General features: G+C 40.2%; 1 protein-coding gene across 12 annotated transcripts in view; it reads right to left on the reverse strand.

Annotated features, from left to right (window-relative positions):
- The window catches only part of MAP7 (microtubule associated protein 7), a 176,383-nt gene that overhangs the window by 45,462 nt on the left and 106,329 nt on the right, over positions 1-24,592 (reverse strand). For all 12 annotated transcript variants that reach the window (XM_061428086.1, XM_061428088.1, XM_061428095.1 and 9 more), the window contains exons 2-3: positions 14,305-14,403; positions 6,030-6,107 (exon numbers count right to left, since the gene is read on the reverse strand). In XM_061428086.1, the coding sequence (XP_061284070.1) occupies positions 6,030-6,107; positions 14,305-14,403 (177 nt within the window). The remainder of the gene's footprint in view (positions 1-6,029; positions 6,108-14,304; positions 14,404-24,592) is intronic.

Below are 24,592 nucleotides of genomic sequence, written 5' to 3' on the forward strand. Positions count from 1 at the left end.
AAATGCACAGACTATTCGCTTACCATTCAACCAACAGCTGTTAGACATCAACTATGTGCCAGGCACTTTTCTAGATACTAGGCTACAGAAGTTAAAAAAAATGACATAAGTCCTTTCTTATAATAAGCTTATATTCCAGTGAAGGCAGACAAGACAATAAACAAGTAGAATATCAATATATACATGTTTAGATGTTGCAAATGACATGGAGAAAAATAGAGGTTGCTAGTTTGGGGAGCTGCAAATCTGAGGAAGATGGCCAGGGAAGGCATCACTAAAGAGATGGCATTTAAACAATACCTGAAGGAGGAGAGAAAATTATTTACATGCATCTCTCAGGCCAAATATTCCAGGTGGAGGGCATAGCAATGTAAGTTCTAGGAGGTTAGAAAATTGATCTTTCACTTCAATAGCCCCAGGATTTCTAGCTCAATAGTGACCCCATATCAAATACTAGGTGAATGAATACGTGAATTAAAATAGCATGAAATAGCTTCTTAAAAAGGAGGTGGTGGTAGTGGTGGTGGTATTACTTTACTAAAGTCAAAAATTTATATTACATAAATTTCACATGCTTTGATTCTTGCAGATGTTTTAGAAGACAGGTTAGTAACCAGGATCTATTCCAAGTTCTTACAGACTCTTAATGACTCCAAGGTTAACAAACGGTCAATGCCACAAAGTATTTTCAGAAAGATGTCAGAATCTGCTCCAACACTTACCTTTACCCTCTGGTTCTATGTCAAGTGGACAGCGAGCACAGCATGCACATACCCTGCTTGTATGTGGAAGCAGAAAGGCTCGTCCTCTACACGAGAGCTGCGTATGTGCCCAGCTCTGAAACCTGAAAAAACCCACCACCTGAATACAAAGCACAGGGACTGCTCTCTGTGTAACAGCATCGCCATTTGCTGCAGAATGTAAACATGGATCTTGGTGACCCTGTACATAAACAGCTGATACGGCAGAAAGAAAAAAGGGTCCAGTTCCTTCCTTAAGCTAAATTATCCCATTGCATTTTTAAAAAAATAAAAGACAATGCATAAAATAACTTACATCAGCAACTATGGCAGGCTTACACAACAGAAAGTACAACCATTGTGTTAATTTGCTCCTAAACGGGATAATACAGAGTGAAGTGCTTAGAACATTGCTTTACCCATAGTCAGTGCTCAATTAACATGATTATTATTAATAATATTATTAGTATTTAATTAAACGCTTGAGGATAGTCATAAAATTATGCACCTGTTTTATATTTAGCCCTATGTACTGGGATAAAAAGAATTAGAAGACTATGACCATATTCTTTAAAAGCTTGAAATATATACAATTAGAACGTTCTATAAAGTCCCACTAGACAAGTTCAATAACATACAAAACAGCTAAAACATGATAGTTATGCAAGGTACAATATATAGTAAGAAAATGAGAGTTTCCAAGAGGGAAACGATCATAAAAACTAGGAAGGCTTCAAAAAGAAGGACTGGTACTGAATGTGACAGATGGACCAAGTAGGTCAGTGAGACACTTTTGGGTAACTAAAGTCCAAATTTATTAAAGTCTGCAGTAGGATGATAGCAGAAGCAGCAAATTTAAAGGCAAGGATCTGAGCCCTCTGTTGAAGACAGAGGAGCACTGGACCTGTGACTATGTGGGTTTAGGGACAGGCTGTGAGGCAACCTCCACCTACAAACCTGAAGCCACCGCTAGAAGACTAGGCTGAGTCCAGACTGACCAGTAGGCCCTACAAGTGGCTCAACAGGCCAGCGTGGAGACTAGGCAGTGCACAGCACTGGACCACTGGGAAGAGAACTTTTTATCCTGCAAAAGATTCAGTAGTTAAGGCCGGGAGTCAGAAAGATGCCAGTGCCTCCAGCAGCAGCAGAAAGTATTAAAAAAAAAAAAAAAAGACCTGAAAAATAATGCTGTGGGGGTGGGGAAGGGTGGAAGGCATATTGGTGCAACTGACTGGTACACAGCAATGACTCAGAGGAGTGAAAGTCGATGGACAACTTACTGTATAGAAGTTGATTGAGTTTTAGACGATAGGAAAGCATCTACTACCTTAAAGAGTGAGTTGGGAATGTGGAACCCATAATATCAACACAGGAGAGTAGAAATCATGAGAACAAATACAATTCTCCCCACCTAGCCCAGGAAAAAAACAAAATTAAAGCTTAGAAGAGAGATGGTAAAAAATATGCAGAAGTCAAGAGAGAAGTTTGAAGGAATGACCTGAATTAGAGTCAAATGAAATAGACTAGTTGAGGACATTTCTTCATGAGAAAACCTTTTAAGGCAGAAAAATAAAGCTTTCAGAGTATATATGCCCAACCAAATGAACAGAACAGTCCCTCACTTCAAGAATTATGCCTGATTTTATGTGATAAATTGAAGGATAATGTAGAAACAGCAGGCCACATGACATAATCCTATCACAATGCATTAAAGCATGACTCAGAGATTTAACCCACAGAAAGTTATTAACAGACCCTCTGTTTGCAAAACAATACAGACATGACATGTCACCCAAAGCAAAGATCTTTATTCTCCTCCTTTCTACTTTGCTTTTTAAAATGTGGTCTTAAAAAAAAAACTTCAATGGCTTCAATATTAATTTCAGCCTACATTCAACAGTAAATAATCTCACCAGCCAATTGCTTTCAACTTTGCTTTGTTGGAATTTCTGAGATGTATTCTTTTTTTTCCTTTATACTTGGAAAGCTTTAAACTTTGAAAGCTTGGTAACAGTTGATATTATCAACTGCTTTTTGTGTTTTCAAAAAGCACACTCCAAAGATCTTTGAGGTAATAGCCACTCCTCCACCCTACCTGCCATTTTTTAAAAAACACTATTCTGCTGCCATCATAGTTTCTGCTAACAGTTTATGGGTAGTTTATCAGATGCCCTTTGATCTTCTCTTAGTACTAAAATCTTTTAGAAATAGCCCTTTTGTATTCTAAGGCACAGCTTAAATCAGATGCTAGGTTTTAGATGACTCTTCACAAACGTAAGGCCACGTTTCCATGTTTGTGTATTTCTGAAGATTAATTTCTACTCAGAGAACTTAAGTGGAAAAGAAGAGGCCAAAACACATTGGTTTAAAATTTTAAAAGGAAATACAATTAATGCAGGAAAAATAAGAACATAAAAATAAAAGTGCAGAGCAAAATAAAATATAAATACAATAAATAAAATGCTACTTCATTAAAACTATGGCTGTCAACAGCAAGAGAAGAGATCAAAAGTAAGGAAACTGTAGTATTAAATATAGCAGGGGTAAGAAGGAAGAAAAACAAAGCCTAGAATACGCTGGGTGTGCTAGTCGCTCAGTTGTGCTCGACTCTTTACAACCCCATGGACTGTAGCCTGCCAGGCTCCTCTGTCCATGGAATTTTCCAGGCAAGAATACTGGAGTGGGTTGCCATTTCCTTCTCCAGGGGACCTTCCCAACCCAGGGATAGAACCCAGGTTTCCCGCATTGCAGGCAGATGCTTTATTGTCTGAGCTACTAGCTCACCAAATAAGTTGTGACCACAGGATAATATAATAATTTGAACTTTACTTTGACCCATATATTAATCTGATGATGAACAGATGTTGGATCTGTTACCAAATCCCCTTTTGCCACCTGTCCTCGCACCACTGCTCTGCAGTCCCCATCTCTTCTAGTTCCCTGGATGACTCTGTTCATCCTCTAGCTGGAAGCTCAGGTGGTCCCTGACATCCCCAGGCTGGGCTAGGTTCTTCTGTGGGTTCTCAATGCCCCATGTGTGCACTCCTTCAATACCATCCTCTATTAGAATTGCTGTGTATTTATCTACCCTCTCCCACCTCCCACTAGACTGCAGCTAACCCTGGAGGGCTGGGTCTCAACCTTTATTCATCTTTTTCGCATATAGCAAATATGCTATATGCCTGGCAAATAGCAGTCTTAAAATATATAAATTAATGATGCACGTTCTACACCACTGATGTATGGTCTGAAATATGCTTTAAAATATGGGGTTATATATTAAGAAGAAACCCAGCCACTTAACAGATTAAGCAAGGCAACTTACAGAGGGAATCTGCAGGCTCAGAGCTATACAACTTTATAGCATAAGAAGGGAAATCATTATTGTGTGGCCAGCATAATCATGCTTTCCATGATAAAACTAGTAACACCTGGATTTGAAAGACAAAGAAACCCGAATGGAAAGACGTGAGTTAAGGTGTAAAAGCTAATTCTTGATGGGATTTAAATCATAAAGGAATAGTCTCCTCACCCTATGGAGCTCCTTTAACTCAGGCAGCTATGAATCCACATTGGGATGGTAAGGAGATATTTAATAGGGTGAAGCCTAACCCGACAGGGATGGGGTGGATGGGGGAGAGTGCTTTTCCCTGTTTGGATGGATTCAAAACCAGAGTGTAAATACCAACCACCCTGGAGCAGCTTCCCTGGTGGCTCAGAGGATAAAGCATCTGCCCGCAATGCAGGAGACCTGGGTTTGATCCCTGGGTTGGGAAGATCCCCTGGAGAAGGAAAAGGCAACCCACTCTAGTACTCTTGCCTGGAAAATCCCATGGACAGAGAAGCCTGGTAGGCTACAGTCCATAGGGTTGCAAAAAGTCAGACACGACTGAGCGACTTCACTTCCACTTTCTGGAGCAGCAGCCTGTTGCTTTATGCTCATCTGGAATCTCTTCTTGCTTCTGTAGCTCTGCCTTTCTTTCCCTCTCAGTTCTGATCCACTTGTCAAACTGACCTTGCCTGGGGAGCAGTAGGCACAGTTCATAAAAGGAAGAAATCCAGACTGCACAGCACTCCAAGCAGAGAGGAATGGAACATGCCACAGGTAGCCCTGTTCTCCAGGAACCAGTGGCTGGAAGGAGACCTCCCAGAGGTGGGGAACTTCAAGCGTAGGCACAAACTTTAAACACAGAGAAATGCAGCTTGTTAACTTCCAGCAAGTCATTGAAATTTGTGTTGGAAAAACCTTGGCATCAGAAGAAATAACCTCACATGACCATGATGGCAAGGGAGAGAAAGAGGCCTGTGTTCAAAGAATGTAAACAATGTCAACAGACTTTGGAAAACCAGCTTCCAATGAACCTCACAAATCTGGGTTCTTGAATACAAATAATCAGAGATGGGATATGGGGCTGGGTTCTCCAATTGAAACACTAACTCTTATAAAATGCAGTAGAACTTTAGAAAAGTTATAAGTCATCCACTGGAAAGATTGTGACAACCTAAGTCAGTTCTGGTTTTAAAATATCAGACACCCTGGAAACACTGAGACACATGACTAGACATTTCATCTTTCCAAGGCACATAAAGAGAATATCCTGTCTTGGCAAACTTTGCATAAATGGACATTCAGGCAAAGGAGGAGCTGGCACCAATATCCTTGCTCAATGCTCTAGAAGATGATCGCTGAGTGCTTGGATCTTGGCTTCCTGATCAGCTAGTCCCGTGACCCAGCTTTCTAGCTGATCGTGTGGCAAATACTGCAGTTCTTAAACTTTTGCAAGGGCCTTGGGTAACAAAAGAAAAGTCAGACATTGCAGCTCAGGTCTTGTGTTTTTCCTGGCAGCATACTGGTAGCATCTGTCTATAAATTCAGCAGCAGTGTTCTTTTTAACGTGGAAAGCAGTGAGTGCCCTAGCACTAACAGTCTCATAACTGGCACATAAAAAGAACCCTATGCTTACTCTCCTGGTATTTTTTAAGTTGTAAAATGTAAGCTGAGCCATCATGCCTCTCATACATACATTCCTCCAGTGTCAGATGAAACTGTCTTACACCAAGAAATGAAAATCTCCCTAATCTTGGGCTGGACTTCATTGTGGGTAAAAATTTGGTTCTATGTTTATATCACATTCTAAATTCTGTCTCCCAATCCATCAGCAAAACTCATAAAGGCATGCAAGACAGCATGGCTATTATAGAAATGTCTGTTTGCTTAATGTTAAGTATCCATTATCCTAGGGGGGAAAAAGTAACATTTCAACAACAGTGTCTTTGAAAGGGACATACCTAGCTGCTTCTCCCGCTCCTCACGCCGCTCCCTCGCGAGCCTCTGCCGGTCATCAACACGAAGCACAGGTGGCGGGTCTGAAAAGGAGATGGGAGACATAAGAGGAGCAGATTTTTAAAAATGATATACACTGATAAATATCTGTCTGGTACATCTGATGAATGAATTGTTACTACATCTTACCTATAGTAACATTACAACAATTATGACCATACTTGTAGTGATGTACTTTATTATAATTTTCCTGAGAATTTCCCAGTATTTTCTGCAATTTAAAAATATTATATATGAGGTTAGATTCTATGAGTTCTCATCACAAGGGAAAAAATCATTTTTATTTTTTTTTCTTTTTATATCTATATAAGATGCTGGATGTTAACTAAATATATTGGAATAAATATGTCATAATACAAGTCAAGTCATTATGCTGTACACCTTAAACTTACAGTTTAATTGATGCTGTATGTTAATTACATCTCAATAAGACTCAAAAAATAAGTAAAAGAAAAAGACACACAGACAAAACAAATTATGTAAAAACATAACTGTGCCTTTGGCTTATTTTCATCAAACACTATTCATGAGGTTTTATGTTCCTAAACTACTGAACTCTTATTATTTTTATGTTTTAAAAAGTCTCCTGGGGCTTCCCTGGTGGCTTAGTGGTAAAGAATCCGTCTGCCAACGCAGGAGACACAGGTTTGACCCCTGGTTTGAGAGATCCCACATGCTATGGAGTAACCAAGCCATGCGCCACAACTACTGAGCCTGTGCTCTAGAATTCGGGAGCCACAATTACCGAGCCCACATGCCCCAGCTACTGAAGGCTGTGTGCCCTGAAGTCTGTGCTCTGCAACTAGAGAGGAGTCCCCGCTCACCACAACTAGAGAAAAGTCAGAGCACAGCCAAATAAAAAATAAAAAAATTAAATTAAAAAAAGTCTGCTCCTTAACAACAAATAGAATCCTAAGTGAATTTATTCTACTAAATAGATGGTCAGTCACCAGTTGGACATGAAGAGCCCAGCTTTGAAATCAGACAGGCATGAAATCACTTCTGGTTCTGTTTCTCTCACTTGCTATGAGACTTGGCCGAGTTACTCACCCAGCTCTCTAAGTCTTAAGCTGTGACATCGGTTTCATGGGTTTTTACTGGTTGTCTATGAGGATAAAATAGACCCTATCTAACATTACCATATGGATTAAATAAAATGATGCTTACAACAGCATTAGCACAATGTCTGCTTCTGCTGCTAAGTCGCTTCAGTCGTGTTCGACTCTGTGCAACCCCAGAGGCGGCAGCCCACCAGGCTCCCTGGTCCCTGGGATTCTCCAGGCAAGAACATTGGAGTGGGTTGCCATTTCCTTCTCCAATGCATGAAAGTGAAAAGTGAAAGTGAAGTCGTTCAGTTGTGTCTGACTCCTAGCGACCCCATGGACTGCAGCCTACCAGGCTCCTCAGTCCGTGGGATTTGCCAGGCAAGAGTACTGGAGTGGTGTGCCATTGCCTTCTCCAGCACAGTGCCTAGCACTTGATAAATCTCAGTAACTATCTGCACTCATTGAATACACTAAATATCTACTGTGATCAGGCAGTGTTTTATGTGCTGAAAGGAGAGCTATTAACAAAAAAGTCAGAAATTTCTGCTCAAATAAAGCTTGCTTAGGGAAAACATATGTAAAATATAGAGAATGGAAAAACAGGCAATATATAGAATGTTCTGGAGAAGGAAATGGCAACCCATTCCAGTATTCTTGCTTGAAGAATTCCACAGACAGAGGAGCCTGGCGGGCTACAGTCCATGGTTGCACAGAGTTGGACTTGACAAAGATGACTTAGCATGCAAGCACATAGAATGTTGTTGTTTTAATAGCTAAGTTGTGTCAGACTCTTTTGCGACCCCATGGACTGGAGCCTGCCAGGCTTCTCTGTCCATGGGATTTCCCAGGCAAGAACACTGGAGTGGGTTGCCATTTCCTTTTCCAGGGGATCTTCCCAATCCAGGGATTGAGCCCAAATCTCCTGCACTGGCAGGAGGTTCTTTACCACTGACCCACCTGGGAATGTTAAGACTGAGATAAATGTTAAGGAGATAACAAAGCAACAAAACGGACTGTGAAATGGCAGGGATGGAAGGTTGGGCATTTTGGATAGGTGCCAAGGGAATTATAACTTGATGGTAGCTTTTATGTGTAAAAACTTGATGGAAATAAGGGAGCTGTCTGTGCAGACATTCCAAGAGGTGAAAAGCAAGTGCAAAGGCCCTGAGGTCGCAAGTACCTAAGATGTTCAAGAAACGACATGAAGATCTGAGCCACTGGAGCAGAGTGAGATCATTTAAGCGATGGAGCCAGAGGCTGGGGTCCTGGTGAGGACTTTGGGTTATGCTGTGAGTGAGATGCCACTAATGGCTTTCCAGCAGAGGTCTATAAAAATACGCTCACTCTGCTGTTTCTAAATAAAAACAAAAGCATAGTAATGATAACAATGGTGATGATAATAATTACACTTAAAATCAGCATTATTTTCCTTGCTATTAAATTAACAATTTAAAATCTCACATTAAAAAGAAAAACCTACTGGAATAATACTTTAGAGACAACATAGTAGTACTTCAACAGATTTAAAGGCCTTGCATCCCAAATGCCTCCTAAATGTTACAGAATTTGAACATTTAAGAGAAATAAAACTGTATGAAAGTGCATTAGAAGCTGCATAAATCTGGCAGTGGGGTCATGGGCAGGACCAGGAGATGATATTTTGTTTATTTCCTTTGCTTTAAGGTATTTTTTAATTGATAATATGAACCCCTAACTAGCTCATATTAGTTATGATATTTCCCCCATTTGCTAATCATTTATGAGGTTTCAAATATTTTTTATGTAGAAAAATATAGCCTTTGGTCCCAAAAGGTTTGCTTCTGACGCTAGAAAAGAGGCATGCAGACCGCCTTAGGCACTTTGTTAACGGTCACAGACAGGGGAGCTTTGCTGTCGTTTGTTTTTGGAAATGACAGCCCTATCGAAATGATATTTTGAAGAAAAAAATGATCTAAGAATCCAAGCCAAAATGAAGTTAGAAGCAAGACTTGTAGCAATTACTTATTGCTTAAAAAAAGTCCTTTAATAGTGAGGTTTTACTCCCTTATGAAAACTTTGCACTTATTATGAAACTTGAAAACCATAATAACTAAAATAATATAAATAACTTTTATTTATAAAAGTTACATGGGCACATTATAGAAAGTATATAAATAGAGACAATGAAGTAAAATTCTGCTCATAGAATACCGAGTATATGACATTTCTACAAATTTCACACAAATTTTGACAAAAATTTTCAGAAGGAGTTTTTAATAACAACATAGTCATCCTCACCTACCCTCTTCCACCCCAGTTCAGTTCAGTCGCTCAGTCGTGTCTGACTCTTTGTGACCCCATGAATTGCAGCACGCCAGGCCTCCCTGTCCATCACCAACTCCTGGAGTTCACACAAACTCATGTCCATTGAGTTGGTGATGCCATCTAGCCATCTCATCCTCTGTCGTCCCCTTCTCCTCCTGCCCCCAATCCCTCCCAGCATCAGAGTCTTTTCCAATGAGTCAACTCTTTGCATGAGGTGGCCAAAGTACTGGAGTTTCAGCTTCAGCATCATTCCTTCCAAAGAAATCCCAGGGCTGATCTCCTTCAGAATGGACTGGTTGGATCTCCTTGCAGTCCAAGGGACTTTCAAGAGTCTTCTCCAACACCACAGTTCAAAAGCATCAATTCTTCAGCGCTCAGCCTTCTTCACAGTCCAACTCTTACATCCATACATGACCACAGGAAAAACCATAGCCTTGACTAGATGGACCCGTGTTGGCAAAGTAATGTCTCTGCTTTTGAATATGCTATCTAGGTTGGACATAACTTTCCTTCCAAGGAGTAAGCGTCTTTTAATTTCATGGCTGCAGTCACCATCTGCAGTGATTTTGGAGCCCAAAAAAAGAAAGTTTGACACTGTTTCAACTGTTTCCCCATCTATTTCCCATGAAGTGATGGGGCCAGATGCCATGCCAACATTCAGATCTTAGTTTTCTGAATGTTGAGCTTTAAGCCAACTTTTTCACTCTCCACTTTCACTTTCATCCAGAGGCTTTTTAGTTCCTCTTCACTTTCTGCCATAAGGGTGTCATCTGCATATCTGAGGTTATTGGTATTTCTCCCGGCAATCTTGATTCCAGCTCGTGTTTCTTCCAGTCCAGCGTTTCTCATGATGTACTCTGCATATAAGTTAAATAAGCAGGGTGACAATATACAGCCTTGACGTACTCCTTTTCCTATTTGGAACCAGTTTGTTGTTCCATGTCCAGTTCTAACTGTTGCTTCCTGACCTGCATACACATTTCTCAAGAGGCAGGTCAGGTGGTCTGGTATTCCCATCTCTTTCAGAATTTTCCACAGTTTATTGTGATCCACACAGTCAAAGGCTTTGGCATAGTCAATAAAGCAGAAATAGATGTTTTTCTGGAACTCTCTTGCTTTTTCCATGATCCAGCGGATGTTGGCAATTTGATCTCTGGTTCCTCTGCCTTTTCTAAATCCAGCTTGAACATCAGGAAGTTCAAGGTTCACGTATTGCCGAAGCCTGGCTTGGAGAATTTTGAGCATTACTTTACTAGCATGTGAGATGAGTGCAGTTGTGCGTTAGTTTGAGCATTCTTTGGCATTGCCTTTCTTTGGGATTGGAATGAAAACTGACCTTTTCCAGTCCTGTGGCCACTGCTGAGTTTTCCAAATTTGCTGGCATACTGAGTGCAGCACTTTCATAGCATCATCTTTCAAGATTTGAAATAGCTCCACTGGAATTCCATCACCTCCACTAGCTTTGTTCGTAGTGATGCTTTCCAAGGCCCACTTGACTTCACATTCCAGGATGTCTGGCTCTAGGTGAGTGATCACACCATCATGATTATCTGGGTCGTGAAGATCTTTCTTCCGCCCCAACCAACGCTGAGAGTCCCAAGTCAATACCTGGTGTCGCTGCAGTCATGAGGCAGCACCCAATTATGCAAAGGAACACATGCCTTTTAGATGCACAAAGAAAGGGCATAGTTTACCTCTGATTTCTGTGATATCACTCCATATGAAAATTACACTCTTCACATGTAATAAACTGTATTCTGTCTGGTAACACCAGTACCTCAGAAACCAGGCTGTATATAGTGCTATAAAGATATATCAATAAACACTGTAAATGAGGCCAATGCTTATGAGTTCAATAATTCTCCCTGGTCACTTTTGTCACTTCAGCACTGATCTCAACCACTATTGATTTAGAATTCGATTTGAGAAAGTAAAGAACAAATACAACACACTTCTGAAATATAATGTGCGTAGTGGTTATCATAGTCTACACAATTTTGGTTGGTTTCTGGACCTGGCACTAAAAAGCACTGTAGAGTGAAAAAGGTATTCAGTTTGAATTCTGTTCCCATCCTTCTGGTCACATTAATAAGAAGGTCACTTTGTTACCGGAATGTTAATAAACACCCTGTTGCAAATTAAAGATGGCTGTGAATATGGGTAGGGCGGAGCGGAGCCGGGTCAGTTTTGTTCATTGTATATTCCCAACGCCTAGGACTATACCTGGCAGAAAGGAGGGCATTCAACGAATATTTATTAAATGAAAGAACAAACGAGCCAGCAACCTTGGCTAACGTTTGGGGCCTACACACTCTAAACGTTAATGGAATTAACATTCACTATGAGGGCAAACTCATACCAAACTTGTATTTGATGACAGATTTTTTAAAAGGTATTAGTAAATACTAGTGATTACAATTCTAAGGTTTAATCATTAAAAACTGATTAAAATGACCTTTAAAGGTAGGATTTCAGGAAAAAAATACAATTGAATAATTGCAAGTAAATAGCGAATTTTCTGAAATTTTTTTTTCTCCATCTCATTTCTCTCCTCATATCACTTTTTTTTCTGGAACAAAATGAAGGTAGAGAAAATAGTTTGACATCATGACTATTTCACACTGTTTCCCAATAGATCTAACAGTTAGAATAGAATTGTTACTTAATTCTTAGAAGGAAAAGTTTTTAAGAGAAATAGGATTTCAGTGGAGACACACTTGCAGCCACACTCTGCATCCAACCTTCTACCTGTGATAACTGAAAAGTAAGGGGACCACCCACACCAGGGTACTTTTGAGAGTCAAAGGGCATGCTGATAATAGCCTGTGGTTACATGTGAAAACAGGTACAGTCCTGAAACAACTGGAACTAAAGCGTGACCCTCAAAGATCAAGAAAAACAAACTCACTGTGACAAGGCTTTTTATAAGAACTCACTATACTTTGACTCCTGTCTGAACAACTACTGTCAGGATATTCGCATTTGGTTAGGGCAATACTCAAAATATCCCCCAAAGAGCATGTACTTCAAGTTCCTGAAGTAAGAAAATAAAATAAAAATGCTTTAGACAGACATTCCCATGACTCATATCCCATAAAATCAAAAGGTTTTACTCAAACCTATAACTCCAACATGGAACCTCTGATATCATCTTCAGAGAGACTCAGGAAAATAACATGGTGGTTTTAAAAATAAGAGTCTTTGGTATATCTGTGCTTATGTGTATATACAAGAAAGCAGACACAGTATACTTAAAAGACACAATCTGAAATGAAACGTCTCCTCACTGAACTTGACTCTAGCAATATAAACCAAATAGTTCTATGAAGAGACAGTCAATTGCGGTAGAAAAGATTTTTCTTTTGGCCTCTATATTTCTATGCACTCTGCATCTCTCTCTTCTCACAATGGAAATAGTATGTTAGAATGATCTATTCATATACTGATTTTTTTCTACTATACTTGTCAGCTAGAAAGTAGGATTATCTTTCAATAATATATTCCTAGTACCTACACAGTGCTATTACCAGATGAATAAACAAATTATCAGGATATAAAAGTATCAACTGCACAGTAAAGAATGAGAGGAATTAGAAATGATGGTTGATGGAGAGAATAAGGGAAAATCAATATAAACCATTTAGCTGTTCAATTCTCATGATAAAACAAAGGGGATTTCCATGCTAAACAGCTTCTGCTTCTCCAAGGATGCCCACTGGAGTACAGGGTAAGAAGGTCCACTAGAATGAGCCCTGTGAGGACAGCGGCCCTGTTGCTTTGCTCACACACTATCTCTCAGGGTCCCCCAACACTGGGCAATTACTCAAGAAACATTACATGTTGGCTGGGCTTTGGGTGGATACATGGACGGATAAATGAATGAAAATGTAAACTGACTAAATGGGGAAAACCTCAGCCTGTGAATTAAAACTCCACTGAAACTATACATCATTTGCTACTAATGGTAGCAAATGCAGTACTTGTAATTGTACCTGTTATACATCATCTGAATGGCAAGGCAGACTTATCTGCTCTGTTCAAGAGCTCCTCCATGTAGGAAAAAAGGCCCCACAAAACTAGGCGGGACAGGGAATGTTTTCTATGGGGCTAGATACAGTTATTTCCATCTTTAGGCCCACTGACGCACTGTTCTTGAGTAACTCTGGCCTTGCATGCAGCATGAAGCAGGCTTCCAAGAACCTCAAGAGGTGTTCGGTTTGCCTTTCCCTTCCTTTGGCTATCTCCGGTCATCATAGTGTAAGTCAGTCTCTCCCAAAGACCACATCATGGTTGCTGGATACCTGGAAGCTACTGAACTGTTTACTCCATTGTTTGTAGTTTGTTTACAGAGTGTTTGCTTCTTTGTATCACTGAATGGAACAGACCATGAGTCACAGGCTATTAAATGAAATTACTGTGTAGGTGTACAATCATTGCAGGCAACAGAGAACAAAAACGTAATTCTATACAGTATTGCTGTGTGTAATGATTTCCTTAAGTGGGTTTTGAAAAAGTCACAAAAGAGATATGCACTAATGCTGGGCATACAGGTACAAAAAAAGTGTGTCATTTCTATCATTTCAGGCAGAATGGAAAAATTATTACCTCTCGCACACTGCTTGACAGTTAACAGTGCACTCACAGATACCATCTTGCCTGTCAAAATGATTCTGAGAGGTGAGTAGGGCTTAGCTTTGAATCTCCATTTTAAAGAAAGAAAATAAAGGTGTGAGAGGTTTTCTGACTTATAGAAATCTGTCTAAATGTGTGTTTTGATGGCAGGACTGAAACCAAGCTCTCCTAAATTCTAGCAGGCCTAAGACCTTTGGGATTACCCTCCTTTTTCCACAGCAAAGGCAATGCATAGTACCTGGTTTATTTCCTGAGTGGTTGCTATTTTGTCCTGAAATAGTGGAGGGCCGGTGGGAGGCAGTGGTTTTCTTATCTTGTACTTTGTTGCCATCAGGTGCTACACAGAGGAGATAAAAGAGAAGACATATTTAGTTTCTCAAAATTTATTCAGAAACATTCACATATTCTAAATTTGCTGTCAACCTTTGTATCAAGTACTAGGCTAAACTCAGGAAATACAAAGATTAAGCAGCTGATAATTCCTACCCTCAATGAGCATAAGGTTCAGTGGGAAGAACACACCCAAGAATCAATAGCCTCAGCTCAACCGACCAACCCTACAGCAGTGGTGTCTTCAGGGTCCACGAAGTCATTTACCCTGGCTGTTCCAGTTTATACATAGAGTAACCATGAAGAAATAAGACTGGGATCTAGAGCATCTGATCTTTGTTCTTACAAAGGTCATGCATTTGGAACCAAAAAATTCCAAGAACATAACCAAGCAGGTCACCAAAAGGGAATAAGGGATATAATTTACTGGATTTTGGAAAAGCCTCTAACAAATGTTCAGTAACAAAGATCATTCAAGAGACTAAGGGAAATGTATTCTAGTAAGTGACCAAAGGGCAGAAATATCAGGCAACTCCCTGGTTATATAAAGTATAAAGTCCTCCAGGTAAATTGTTCTTTACACATTTTGCTTTAATAATATATTTTTCAAAAGATATTTAAAGTATTTTGCTGCTTCTCATTAAGTGGTGTCAAAAACCAAACTCTTGATTTTCCCTGCCTCCTGCCCTCTGCCTGAAAATCTGTTTCACCCACAGTCTTCCCCATCCATTCAAGCAATTCCATTCTTCCAGTAGATTAGGCCTGGAGCCTTGGAATCAGCTTTGACTTCTGTCCTCCAATCTCTCCCCAAGTTTGATTCAGTAGTAAGTTCTTTCAGCTCTACCTTAAAAAATCATCACCTCTATCACTACCTTTCTGATCCTCTCTTCCCTGTGTGACTGGAATGTCCTCTTAACCAGTCTACCGGATCCTACCACTGATTTTCAGTTTCTGCTCACCTCAGCAGCCAGAGTGATCCCATTAAATCATAAGTCATGTCACTCCTCTAACAGCCACCATCCCACTCAGAAAAACTCATGGGCTGTCCACGGCCTACAGGGTACTAAATGGTTTGGCCTTTACCTTGTACCACTTAACCTCTTAATTACTCTGCTCAGATCTTACATACTGACTTCGTCCATCTCAGAGCCTTTGCATGTACCTGAAATGTTCTTCTCCCAGATGTTAACACGAGTCTGTCCTTCATTTCCACTGGGTCTCTGGTCAAATGTGATATTAGAGTCCTCTTGATCTATCTAAAATAGCACCTGCGTTACTCATCTCTCCTCCTTACTCTGCCTTGTTTGTAGCCCTTATCCCCTGACACATTGCACATTTATTATCTCCTCCACTAGGCTGAGGGAAATGGAGAATAACTAGAAAATGAGATTCAGTAGTTCAGGGTTTTTGAACCTGAAAGAGTGTGACAGTTATACTTCAGGAAGACTAAATTTAAAAATGGTACCCCAGATGTACTTTAAAAAGTTATTAAATTTGCTAAACCTTTACCTTTAAGCTCTGAACAAAGAATATACCAAATTTTTATGGATGCCTCTCAATTACATATGATATTAGCTGGCATAGGAAACCACAGACTGAACAGCAGAAAGCATCCTATGCCGTACTTTTAACACTGTTTAACTGCCCTGTTTCAAACAATTTGTTGGCTTTAAATAACACTTTCAAACATAAACACTGGTTGCTATAACACTCTCATCCTCTCATCCCCCTCGCCAAAACCAAGTTGCCAGTTATCACTATGCGGCAGGTAAAGGCCACACTAGCTCATACTGGCCTACAGCCTCACAATTTGAGAGACAGCCCCTAAAGACCACAAATTGATTTAATTGGAACTCTGGTGCTCAATAGGGATAGAACAACTTTCTCCCATCTTTTGCAAGGTATTTTCAAAACTGCTCATAAAGAAGATAAACAGAAAGGAGTGCACACAGATTGGGAATACTGTGATTATTTTCTTTTTATTATGCAGCCACCTCTAGCACAAAGCAAATAAAGCCCTAGCTAGTAAGCTGTTTAAGCGATCTTCTGCTCTTCATTTTTACTTAACTGAAAGATAATTAGGACTATTTGTTTAGACTGTATTTCATATGCATTCATTTCTTTTTTACCTTAGCATATTTGACATAATTTAATCTGTCTCTGTTGATTATCTGCAATGCCCCCAGGTCCGGACAACAGATATCAATCGCAGCTAAATATTATGTTGCAGTAGACCATGGAGGAGATTCAAAAGAAGACATACTCAGTGCAAGAGACTTTTCCAAATAATTCCTGGGTAATCCCTCTCCCCCTTTTTCTTGGTTGTAATTTGCTTTGTCTTGAAATTCAAATGTAAAATGTAAATTTCAATTAAACTGGAAGTCTGGAGGTCTGGTTACCTGAATTCCAATTTGCCTATCAATATATCTGATTTTTATTAGACTCAGTTGAGTTGGATCTATCTGGCCACTTTCTTATCATCTGGATCTCAGGAATTCATTTCTATCACAAAATCCTTCTGAGTCCTATTCGTAACAAAACAAATTTAAAATTGATCTTAAAATGTGTTATGTTCATATAAAACTGATAGGCTAAATTTAGTAAAAATAAAGGTAAATTTGAACATCAGTCTGTTTAAGCCAAGATTATGTGTGTAGGCTCAGTTGCTCAGTTGTGTTTGACTCTTTGTGATCCCATGGACTGTAGCCCGCCAGGCTCCTCTGTCCATGGAATTCTCCAGGTCAGAATACTGGAGTGGGTAGCCATTCCCTTCTCCAGGAGATCTTCCTGGCTCAGGGACTGAACTGGTGTCTCTTGTGTCTCCTGCATTGCAGGCAGATTCTTTATCATCTGAGCCACCAGAGAAGCCTCTGTGAGCCCTGCTACTTACTAGCTGAGTGACTATCAGAGTTTCTTGACTTCTCTGAGTAGGTAATATGAGGGTGAAATGGCCTAACTCAGAGGGTCACTGGGAGGATTAATTGAAAAGATCTATGTTAAGAATCTATTATAGAACATGGCCCACAGGAGGTGTTTAGCAAACATTCAGCCCTCCTTCTCTCAACATTTATGCTCTTCCTCAAGGTCCTGGGCCTCCCACACTCCCAGGTGTAGAGTTGTGTGTTGAGGTTGTAGTGGAGGCGGTATGCACTTTGGAGTCAGCTGACCAGGCTCTGCCAGTTATGAGCTGTGAACCCACAGCACGTCACTCAACCTCTCAGTCATAATTTCCCCATCTGCAATGCAGGAAAACACTTTCAGGGTTGTGAAAATTAAATGAGACTGCCGGGCCCACTGAAAGGCTCAATAAAAGGTGGCAGGTATTTTTGGCTCTCCCCCTAGTCCTACACCAATGTGGGAAGGCAGGTTTCTAGTTAGTTCCTCTGGGCTTTGCTTGCTTAACGCTAACAGGGAAAGCAAACTTGTGTCAAGTCGGTGACAGCAGTCCTAGGGAGCAGAGCCTGGCTCTGCTGCTGGCTTCAGAGGTTTGTAGCTCAGCTACAATCACACCTCCTGGGGGGTACAGGAAGGTAGGACTTAAGAGTACAGTTTCTAGTTTCCTGACTTAATCATTAGTCTTTCTGGGGCTTAGAGAGATGACAGTTTTCTGAGATGTAATGCCTTTCAAGTTGCCAAAAGTAAGGATAAGTCTTCAAAAAAGAAAAAAAACTCACTTATAATAGCAGGAAAATAGTAGCTTCTGAGAGGGCTGGTTGGTGGTTGTTTTTTTTTTTTTTTTTTCAAACAAATGGCAGGGAATTTCGCTGTTTGAGAACAGAATGAAAATAGGAATTTATCCATTTTAAGATTTCCAACATTTAAAAATCTGGAAATCCTAGGTAACTAGCAGGTAGGATCACATACATCCTTTTATGTGTTTTATTTTTTTTTTTTAATTTTATTTTATTTTTAAACTTTACAATATTGTATTAGTTTTGCCAAATATCGAAATGAATCCGCCACTTTCTAACACATACATCCTTTTAAAAATTACCATCAAAATCCCAGTTTTAAAATGACCCAGATGACATTTCCAGCATTATTTATTTGAATCTCTTTCATTTTTTCAGAAGAGAAAACTGAGCCATATACTATGACGCTCAATAAGACTTTGCTAGCCTCATAAAATTTTTATTGATCTTCCTGCTAGCTTGAAAGCTTTATTCCATTAGCAGCACATGTAAAAGTGTTAAAGAGAAGAGGAAGGATGGAGAGAAGCACCCTTGTGGTCTGAGGCTCTGTCTCTAAATCACTCTGCAATAGAAGATGCAGGCAGCAGACCTTCAGAGCTTTCATTTAGTAAAAAATTCTGCAGCTTCAGGAAGTGCCACAAATGTGTGTCTACAATCGACCTCCTCTATGATTCACTACTAATCCACTCCTTGCAATGTCTTTCCATGAAGGTCATGGGGTTCTCACTGCTTTGTGTCTATGTTTGGCTGTAGGGGCTGAAGTGCCTTCTCTCATGTGATGAAGATAACTGGTCCAACAAATGCTTTAGTTTAGTCAAAATGTTTACTCTTATAAGACATCTACAACTACAACTTTAGGGACCATGCTGAGCTTAAACTCAATGAATCACAGGTGGTCTTAACCCCCACAAAAATGTCTTTCTGTCAGTGTTTTAGATCAAGCATGGCATATGGACTGGGAAACAGCAAAACTTTAACCCTGCTCAGAGTGGGTTGGACTTTGTGGAATCAAGTCCCAAGGCTACACACATACCTTTGGGGAGTAAACCAGAAGACAGAACTGGAGTCTGAACTGCACACAATTGTTTTTTTTGTAATAAAAAATGGCTGAACACTGCAACCTCGTGTGTCTCATAGCATCAATCTACCTGGGCAGAAAGAAAGTTAACATTCCAGGCTTGCCAGTGCGTCCTTGGAAAGGTCTGATTTTGCTTTATGTCTTTTTGCTATGATAAATCTTAGGCACAAGTATGACTATATGTTAAGTTCTGAGTCCTTCTCAGTGAATCACAGAACCTGAATCACAAATATCTTACATGAAAATCTGACTACTGAATACAACTATGGCAAACGAAGAACATTACTGGTTTAAAATCACAATATCTAAAGATTAAAGAGAACTCTCGAGACAGTCTCGGGTAATTCAGAGTGTTTCACCTAAAATGTTCTACTGTATGAAATCCTTTTGCTTATTTACTTGACAGTTAAAATTTATTCTAAAAGAGCTTCCAGGAATATTGTAACATTTAAGGCATTGCTATTAAATGTTTTATCCAACATTATTTATAAAACTTGCATTAGAATAAGAAAGTCATAATGCAATTTCATAACTTCTAATGACTTTCCTGATTATTCCACATGGAGAGCTTTTCAGTTTAAATTCCTCCTGTTTGTGAAGTTGTGTAGGAATGATCAAAGCTCATGGGAGTCAGCACTAGACAAACCTAGGTTTAATTTTCTACTTTATTTCAGTTTTCTTCACATTTATTCAGTCGATACCCTACTCCAGGGGACACCTTGTGCTCAGTATTGGGAAAATCTTAAATGAACAATACATCTTTTCTACAACTTTTTCCTTTTCTAGACCTCTAATTCCAGGGTGCTTTTGATTTCCCCTAGTAATTTCTCTCCCTGCAGAAATATTCTCCCCCTTTAGGGCCTAAAGCACAATCTTGACCTCAGTTGTTTTCCAGTCTGGATTTATAAATATGCTTTGCATTTATAAACAGTCTTCCACCCCTAGGGAAAATATGCTCATGTATCTCTGCTATCTCTTGAAACTATGTCAAAGTTGAACTAACCGTCCTCACAAAATGAGCCAACCCGGTCTCCTTGTTACTGTCAATGGAACCACTGTATTCCCAGGCTCAGAAATGTTACATGTTTTCAGTAAAAATTTACAGACACTCCTATGGGCCGGCCACTGTGCTATGCGCTAAGAATACAAAGACTGTAGGACCTAGCATCATAACATCATACATGAGGAGGTGATCAAGACCATCCCTAAGAAAAAGAAATGCAAAAAGGAAATATGGTTGTCTGAGGAGGTCTTCCAAATAGCTGAGAAAATAAGAGAAGTGAAAAACAAAGGAGAAAAGGAAAGATAGAAGCATCTGAATGCAGAGTTCCGAAGAATAGCAAGGAGAGATAAGAAAGCCTTCCTCAGCAATCAATGCAAAGAAATAGAGGAAAACAAAAGAATGGGAAAGACTAGAGATCTCTTCAAGATAATTAGAGATACCAAGGGAACATTTCATGTAAAGATGGGCTCAATAAAGGACAGAAATGGTATGGACCTAACAAAAGCAGAAGATATTAAGAGGAGGTGGCAAGAATACACAGAACTATTAAAAAAAAATCTTAATGATTCAGATAACCACAAGAGTGTGGTCCCTTACCTACAGCCACACATCCTGGAGTGTGAAGTCAAGTGGGCCTTAGGAAGCATCACTATGAACAAAGCTAGTGGAGGTGATGGAATTCCAGCTGAGCTATTCCAAATCCTGAAAGATGATGCTGTCAAGTGCTGCACTCAATATGCCAGCATATTTGGAAAACTTGGCAGTGGACACAGGACTGGAAAAGGTCAGTTTTCATTCCAATCCCAAAGAAAGGCAATGCCAAAGAATGCTCAAACTACTGCACACTCATCTCACATGCTAGCAAAGTAACGCTCAAAATTCTCCAAGCCAGGCTTCAACAATAAGTAACCAAGAACTTCCAGATATTCAAGCTGGATTTAGAAAAGGCAAAGGAACCAGAGATCAAATTGCCAACATCCATTGCATCATTGAAAAAGCAAGAGAGTTCCAGAAAAACATCTACTTCTGCTTTATTGACTACACCAAAGGCTTTGACTATGTGGATCACAATAAACTTTGGAAAATTCTCCAAGAGATGGGAATACCAGATAACCTTACCTCCTCCTGAGAAATCTGTATGCAGGTCAAGAGGCAATAGTTAGAATCAGACATGGAACAACAGACTGGTTCCAAGTTGGGAAAGGAGTACATCAATATAACATCAAGGCTGTATATTGTCACCCTGCTTATTTAACTTATATGCAGAGTACATCATGTGAAATGCCGGGTTGGATGAAGCACCAGCTGGAATCAAGATTGCTGGGAGAAATATCAATAACCTCAGCTACGCAGATGATACCACCCTTATGGCAGAAAGAGAAGAACTAAAGAGCCTCTTGATGAACGTGAAAAAGGAGAGTGAAAAAGCTGGCTTAAAACTCAATATTCAAAAAACAAAGATCATGGCATGCAGTCCCATCACTTCATGGTAAACAGATGGGGAAACAATGGAAACAGTGACAGATTTTATTTTCTTGGGCTCCTAAATCACTGCAGATGATGACTCCAGCCTTGAAATTAAAAGAGGCTTGCTCCTTGGAAGAAAAGCTATGACCAACCTAGACAGCATATTAAAAAACAGAGGCATTACTTTGCCAACAAAGGTCCGTCTAGTCAAAGCTATGGTTTTTCCAGTAGTCATATTTGGATGTAAGAGTTGGACCATAAAGAAAGCTGAGTGCCAAAGAATTGATGCTTTTGAACTGTGGTTTTGAATAAGACTCTTGAGAGCCCCTTGGACTGCAAGCTGAATATTCATTAGAAAGACTGAGGTTGAAGCCAAAGTTCCAATAGTTTGGCCACCTGATACGAAGATCTGACTCATTAGAAAAGACCCTGATGCTGGGAAAGATTGAAGGCTGGAGGAGAAGTGGAAAACAGAGGATGAGATAGTTGGATGGCATTACTGACTGAATGGACATGAGTCTGAGCAAGCTCCGGGAGTTGGTGATGGACAGGGAAGCCTGGTGTGCTGCAGTCCATGGGGTCACAAAGTCAGACATGATTGAGCATCTGAACTGAACTGAGGACATCGCATCTACTTCCAAGATCCTCATTGTCCTTTGGTGGAGACAATATGCAAACAAATATAGGCATTTACAACAACAGACCAAATCAGTTTTCAAAAATCGATACACTACAGAGGACTAGTAACCAAATAAATGATACAGTGTTATAGGTAATCAGACGTGAGAGGCCGTACTTCAGGGGGTAGTACTCCAGTGCTCTTGCCTGGAGGGTCCCATGGATGAAGGAGCCTGGTGGGCTGCAGTTCATGGGGTCGCTAAGGAGTCGGATACGACTGAGCGACTTCACTTTCACTTTTCACTTTCCTGCATTGGAGAAGGAAATGGCAACCCACTCCAGTGTTCTTGCCTGGAGAATCCCAGGGACGGGGGAGCCTGGTGGGCTGCCATCTACGGGGTCGCACAGAGTTAGACACGACTGAAGCGACTTAGCAGCAGCAGCAGCAGCAGCAGCAGGGATGGGAATGTCACTGAATAAAGATTTTGACGAATGGAGAGAATATGGATACGTGAGGGGGATGCCGAGAATCCTCCTGGCTGGGGCATGGCATGTGCAAAACTACAGAGGCACACAGATAAGAGTGCATCAAGGGACTGTCCAGTCAGAACGGGGGGTGTAGGAAGGCAGGCAGGTGAAAATAAGACAAACAGCCCGAGGTCACTGCCTCCTCAGATTCCAAGAGCTTTGAATTTGTGATGAAGGCAATGGGAAGTCACAAGAGTGCCAGATGGCACTTCCAGCTGTGAACTAATCTAGCTTCAGCAGATTCTGGGTAAATGAAAGGTAAGGCCCCACAAGCCTGCTGGAAATGTATTCAAAAGGGTTATCATCTTAATGAAAAGGAAATCTGACTAAAACCCCATCTTAAGAACTCCACTTTCTGCACAATTTAATAATTCTGCAGCCTTTCCCACTTTCCCTTAACCTGCACCAGGAGGTGATTACTTAACTTTCCCTTAACCTGCACCAGGAGGTGATTACTTAACCATTAGGGGGAAAAGTGACACGAATGACTGTTTTGAAGTTTCTGTCTGTAGCTGAAGCATCCGGGAGCCAAGGACGAGCAGAGTCAGCGTGGCTGTGCTAGTGGGAACCAGGACAGAGAGGCAGCACCGCACAGGGACCCTGCGGAGGCGTTCAGGTCTCCTCGGCTTCAGACCCTGCCGGAAATGGAGACCCAGCCACAAACTCCAGGAAGCAAGAACGATGAGCAGGAAGAGGAAACAGAGAATGGAGGAACAGGGTCTGGCTGGGAAACAGGTGGGGTGTTTTTGAAGGTGATACACCGGCAGGTGATGTGGGTAGATGCTGATGAGTATCTTGACTCTTTCATAGGCAAACCTAGGAAGCAGTCACTTCGCTATGCAAACTTGCAGGCACCGCACCATGGCAACATATGTAACTAGAGATGCTGAGAAACAGTGCAGAGTCTGATTTACCCTTCTGCACCAGAACAGACCCACTTTGTGGCATGCTGCAACATCTGGTCACGTTTAAATTGATGCAACAATAAGAACAATGAACCATTTATTCAGCACTCTTGCTCATTTCTTGTTGCAAAAACAAATGCAATTAAATGAGAATATTTGACGATAATGTATCTGGGACATACACTGCATCCTTATTCATATTGACAGAAACGACTCGATTAAGACTTACTTTTTTTTTGCATTTCACACATTCCAAATAGAACAAAAACTAATGACTCAGCAGCCCCACTAGACTACATTAGAGGCTTGTAAGACCCTGTGGAGGTTTTAAAATTTAGAGGGAGCTCATCCAGCAACAATGAATAGTGACTGAAAATCCCTTTCTGATAATTTTTTTTCATTATGAAAAATGAAGTTATGACAGTTATGGAAAATGATATTCATCCAAAAAACAAAGAAATCTGTCCAATACTGAGATAATACAAATTCAATGTAGAGACACTGATTTTACAAATATCAATATCAACCAAACACTGTGTGAAATTATGTGATGTATGGGAACAGAATCCACCGAAAACATCACTCATCTACAAAACTGACAATAAGGCACGAAGAATGGAACAGACACATGTTGGTTTTTATTAACAGTTTGTAATCAATCAACTTCCAGAAAGAAACTGAAGCAGTTGCATTGAAGCTTCATCTACAACAAGATAAAATGCCAACATAACCTTTTCTATAAAAATCCATTTTGTCTGCCAAAGTACACAACAGGAAAGATATAAATATTATTTAAATAATTGCAACAGATAATTCTACCAAGTTACCAAGATATTTTTAAGGGATAAAGGGTAAGCTACTTGTTTACTCCAAAGAGTTGATGTCTAATCACAGACATCATACTT

Source organism: Bos javanicus, chromosome 9 (genome assembly GCF_032452875.1).
Source record: "Bos javanicus breed banteng chromosome 9, ARS-OSU_banteng_1.0, whole genome shotgun sequence".
In the NCBI taxonomy this organism is placed as follows: domain Eukaryota; kingdom Metazoa; phylum Chordata; class Mammalia; order Artiodactyla; family Bovidae; genus Bos; species Bos javanicus.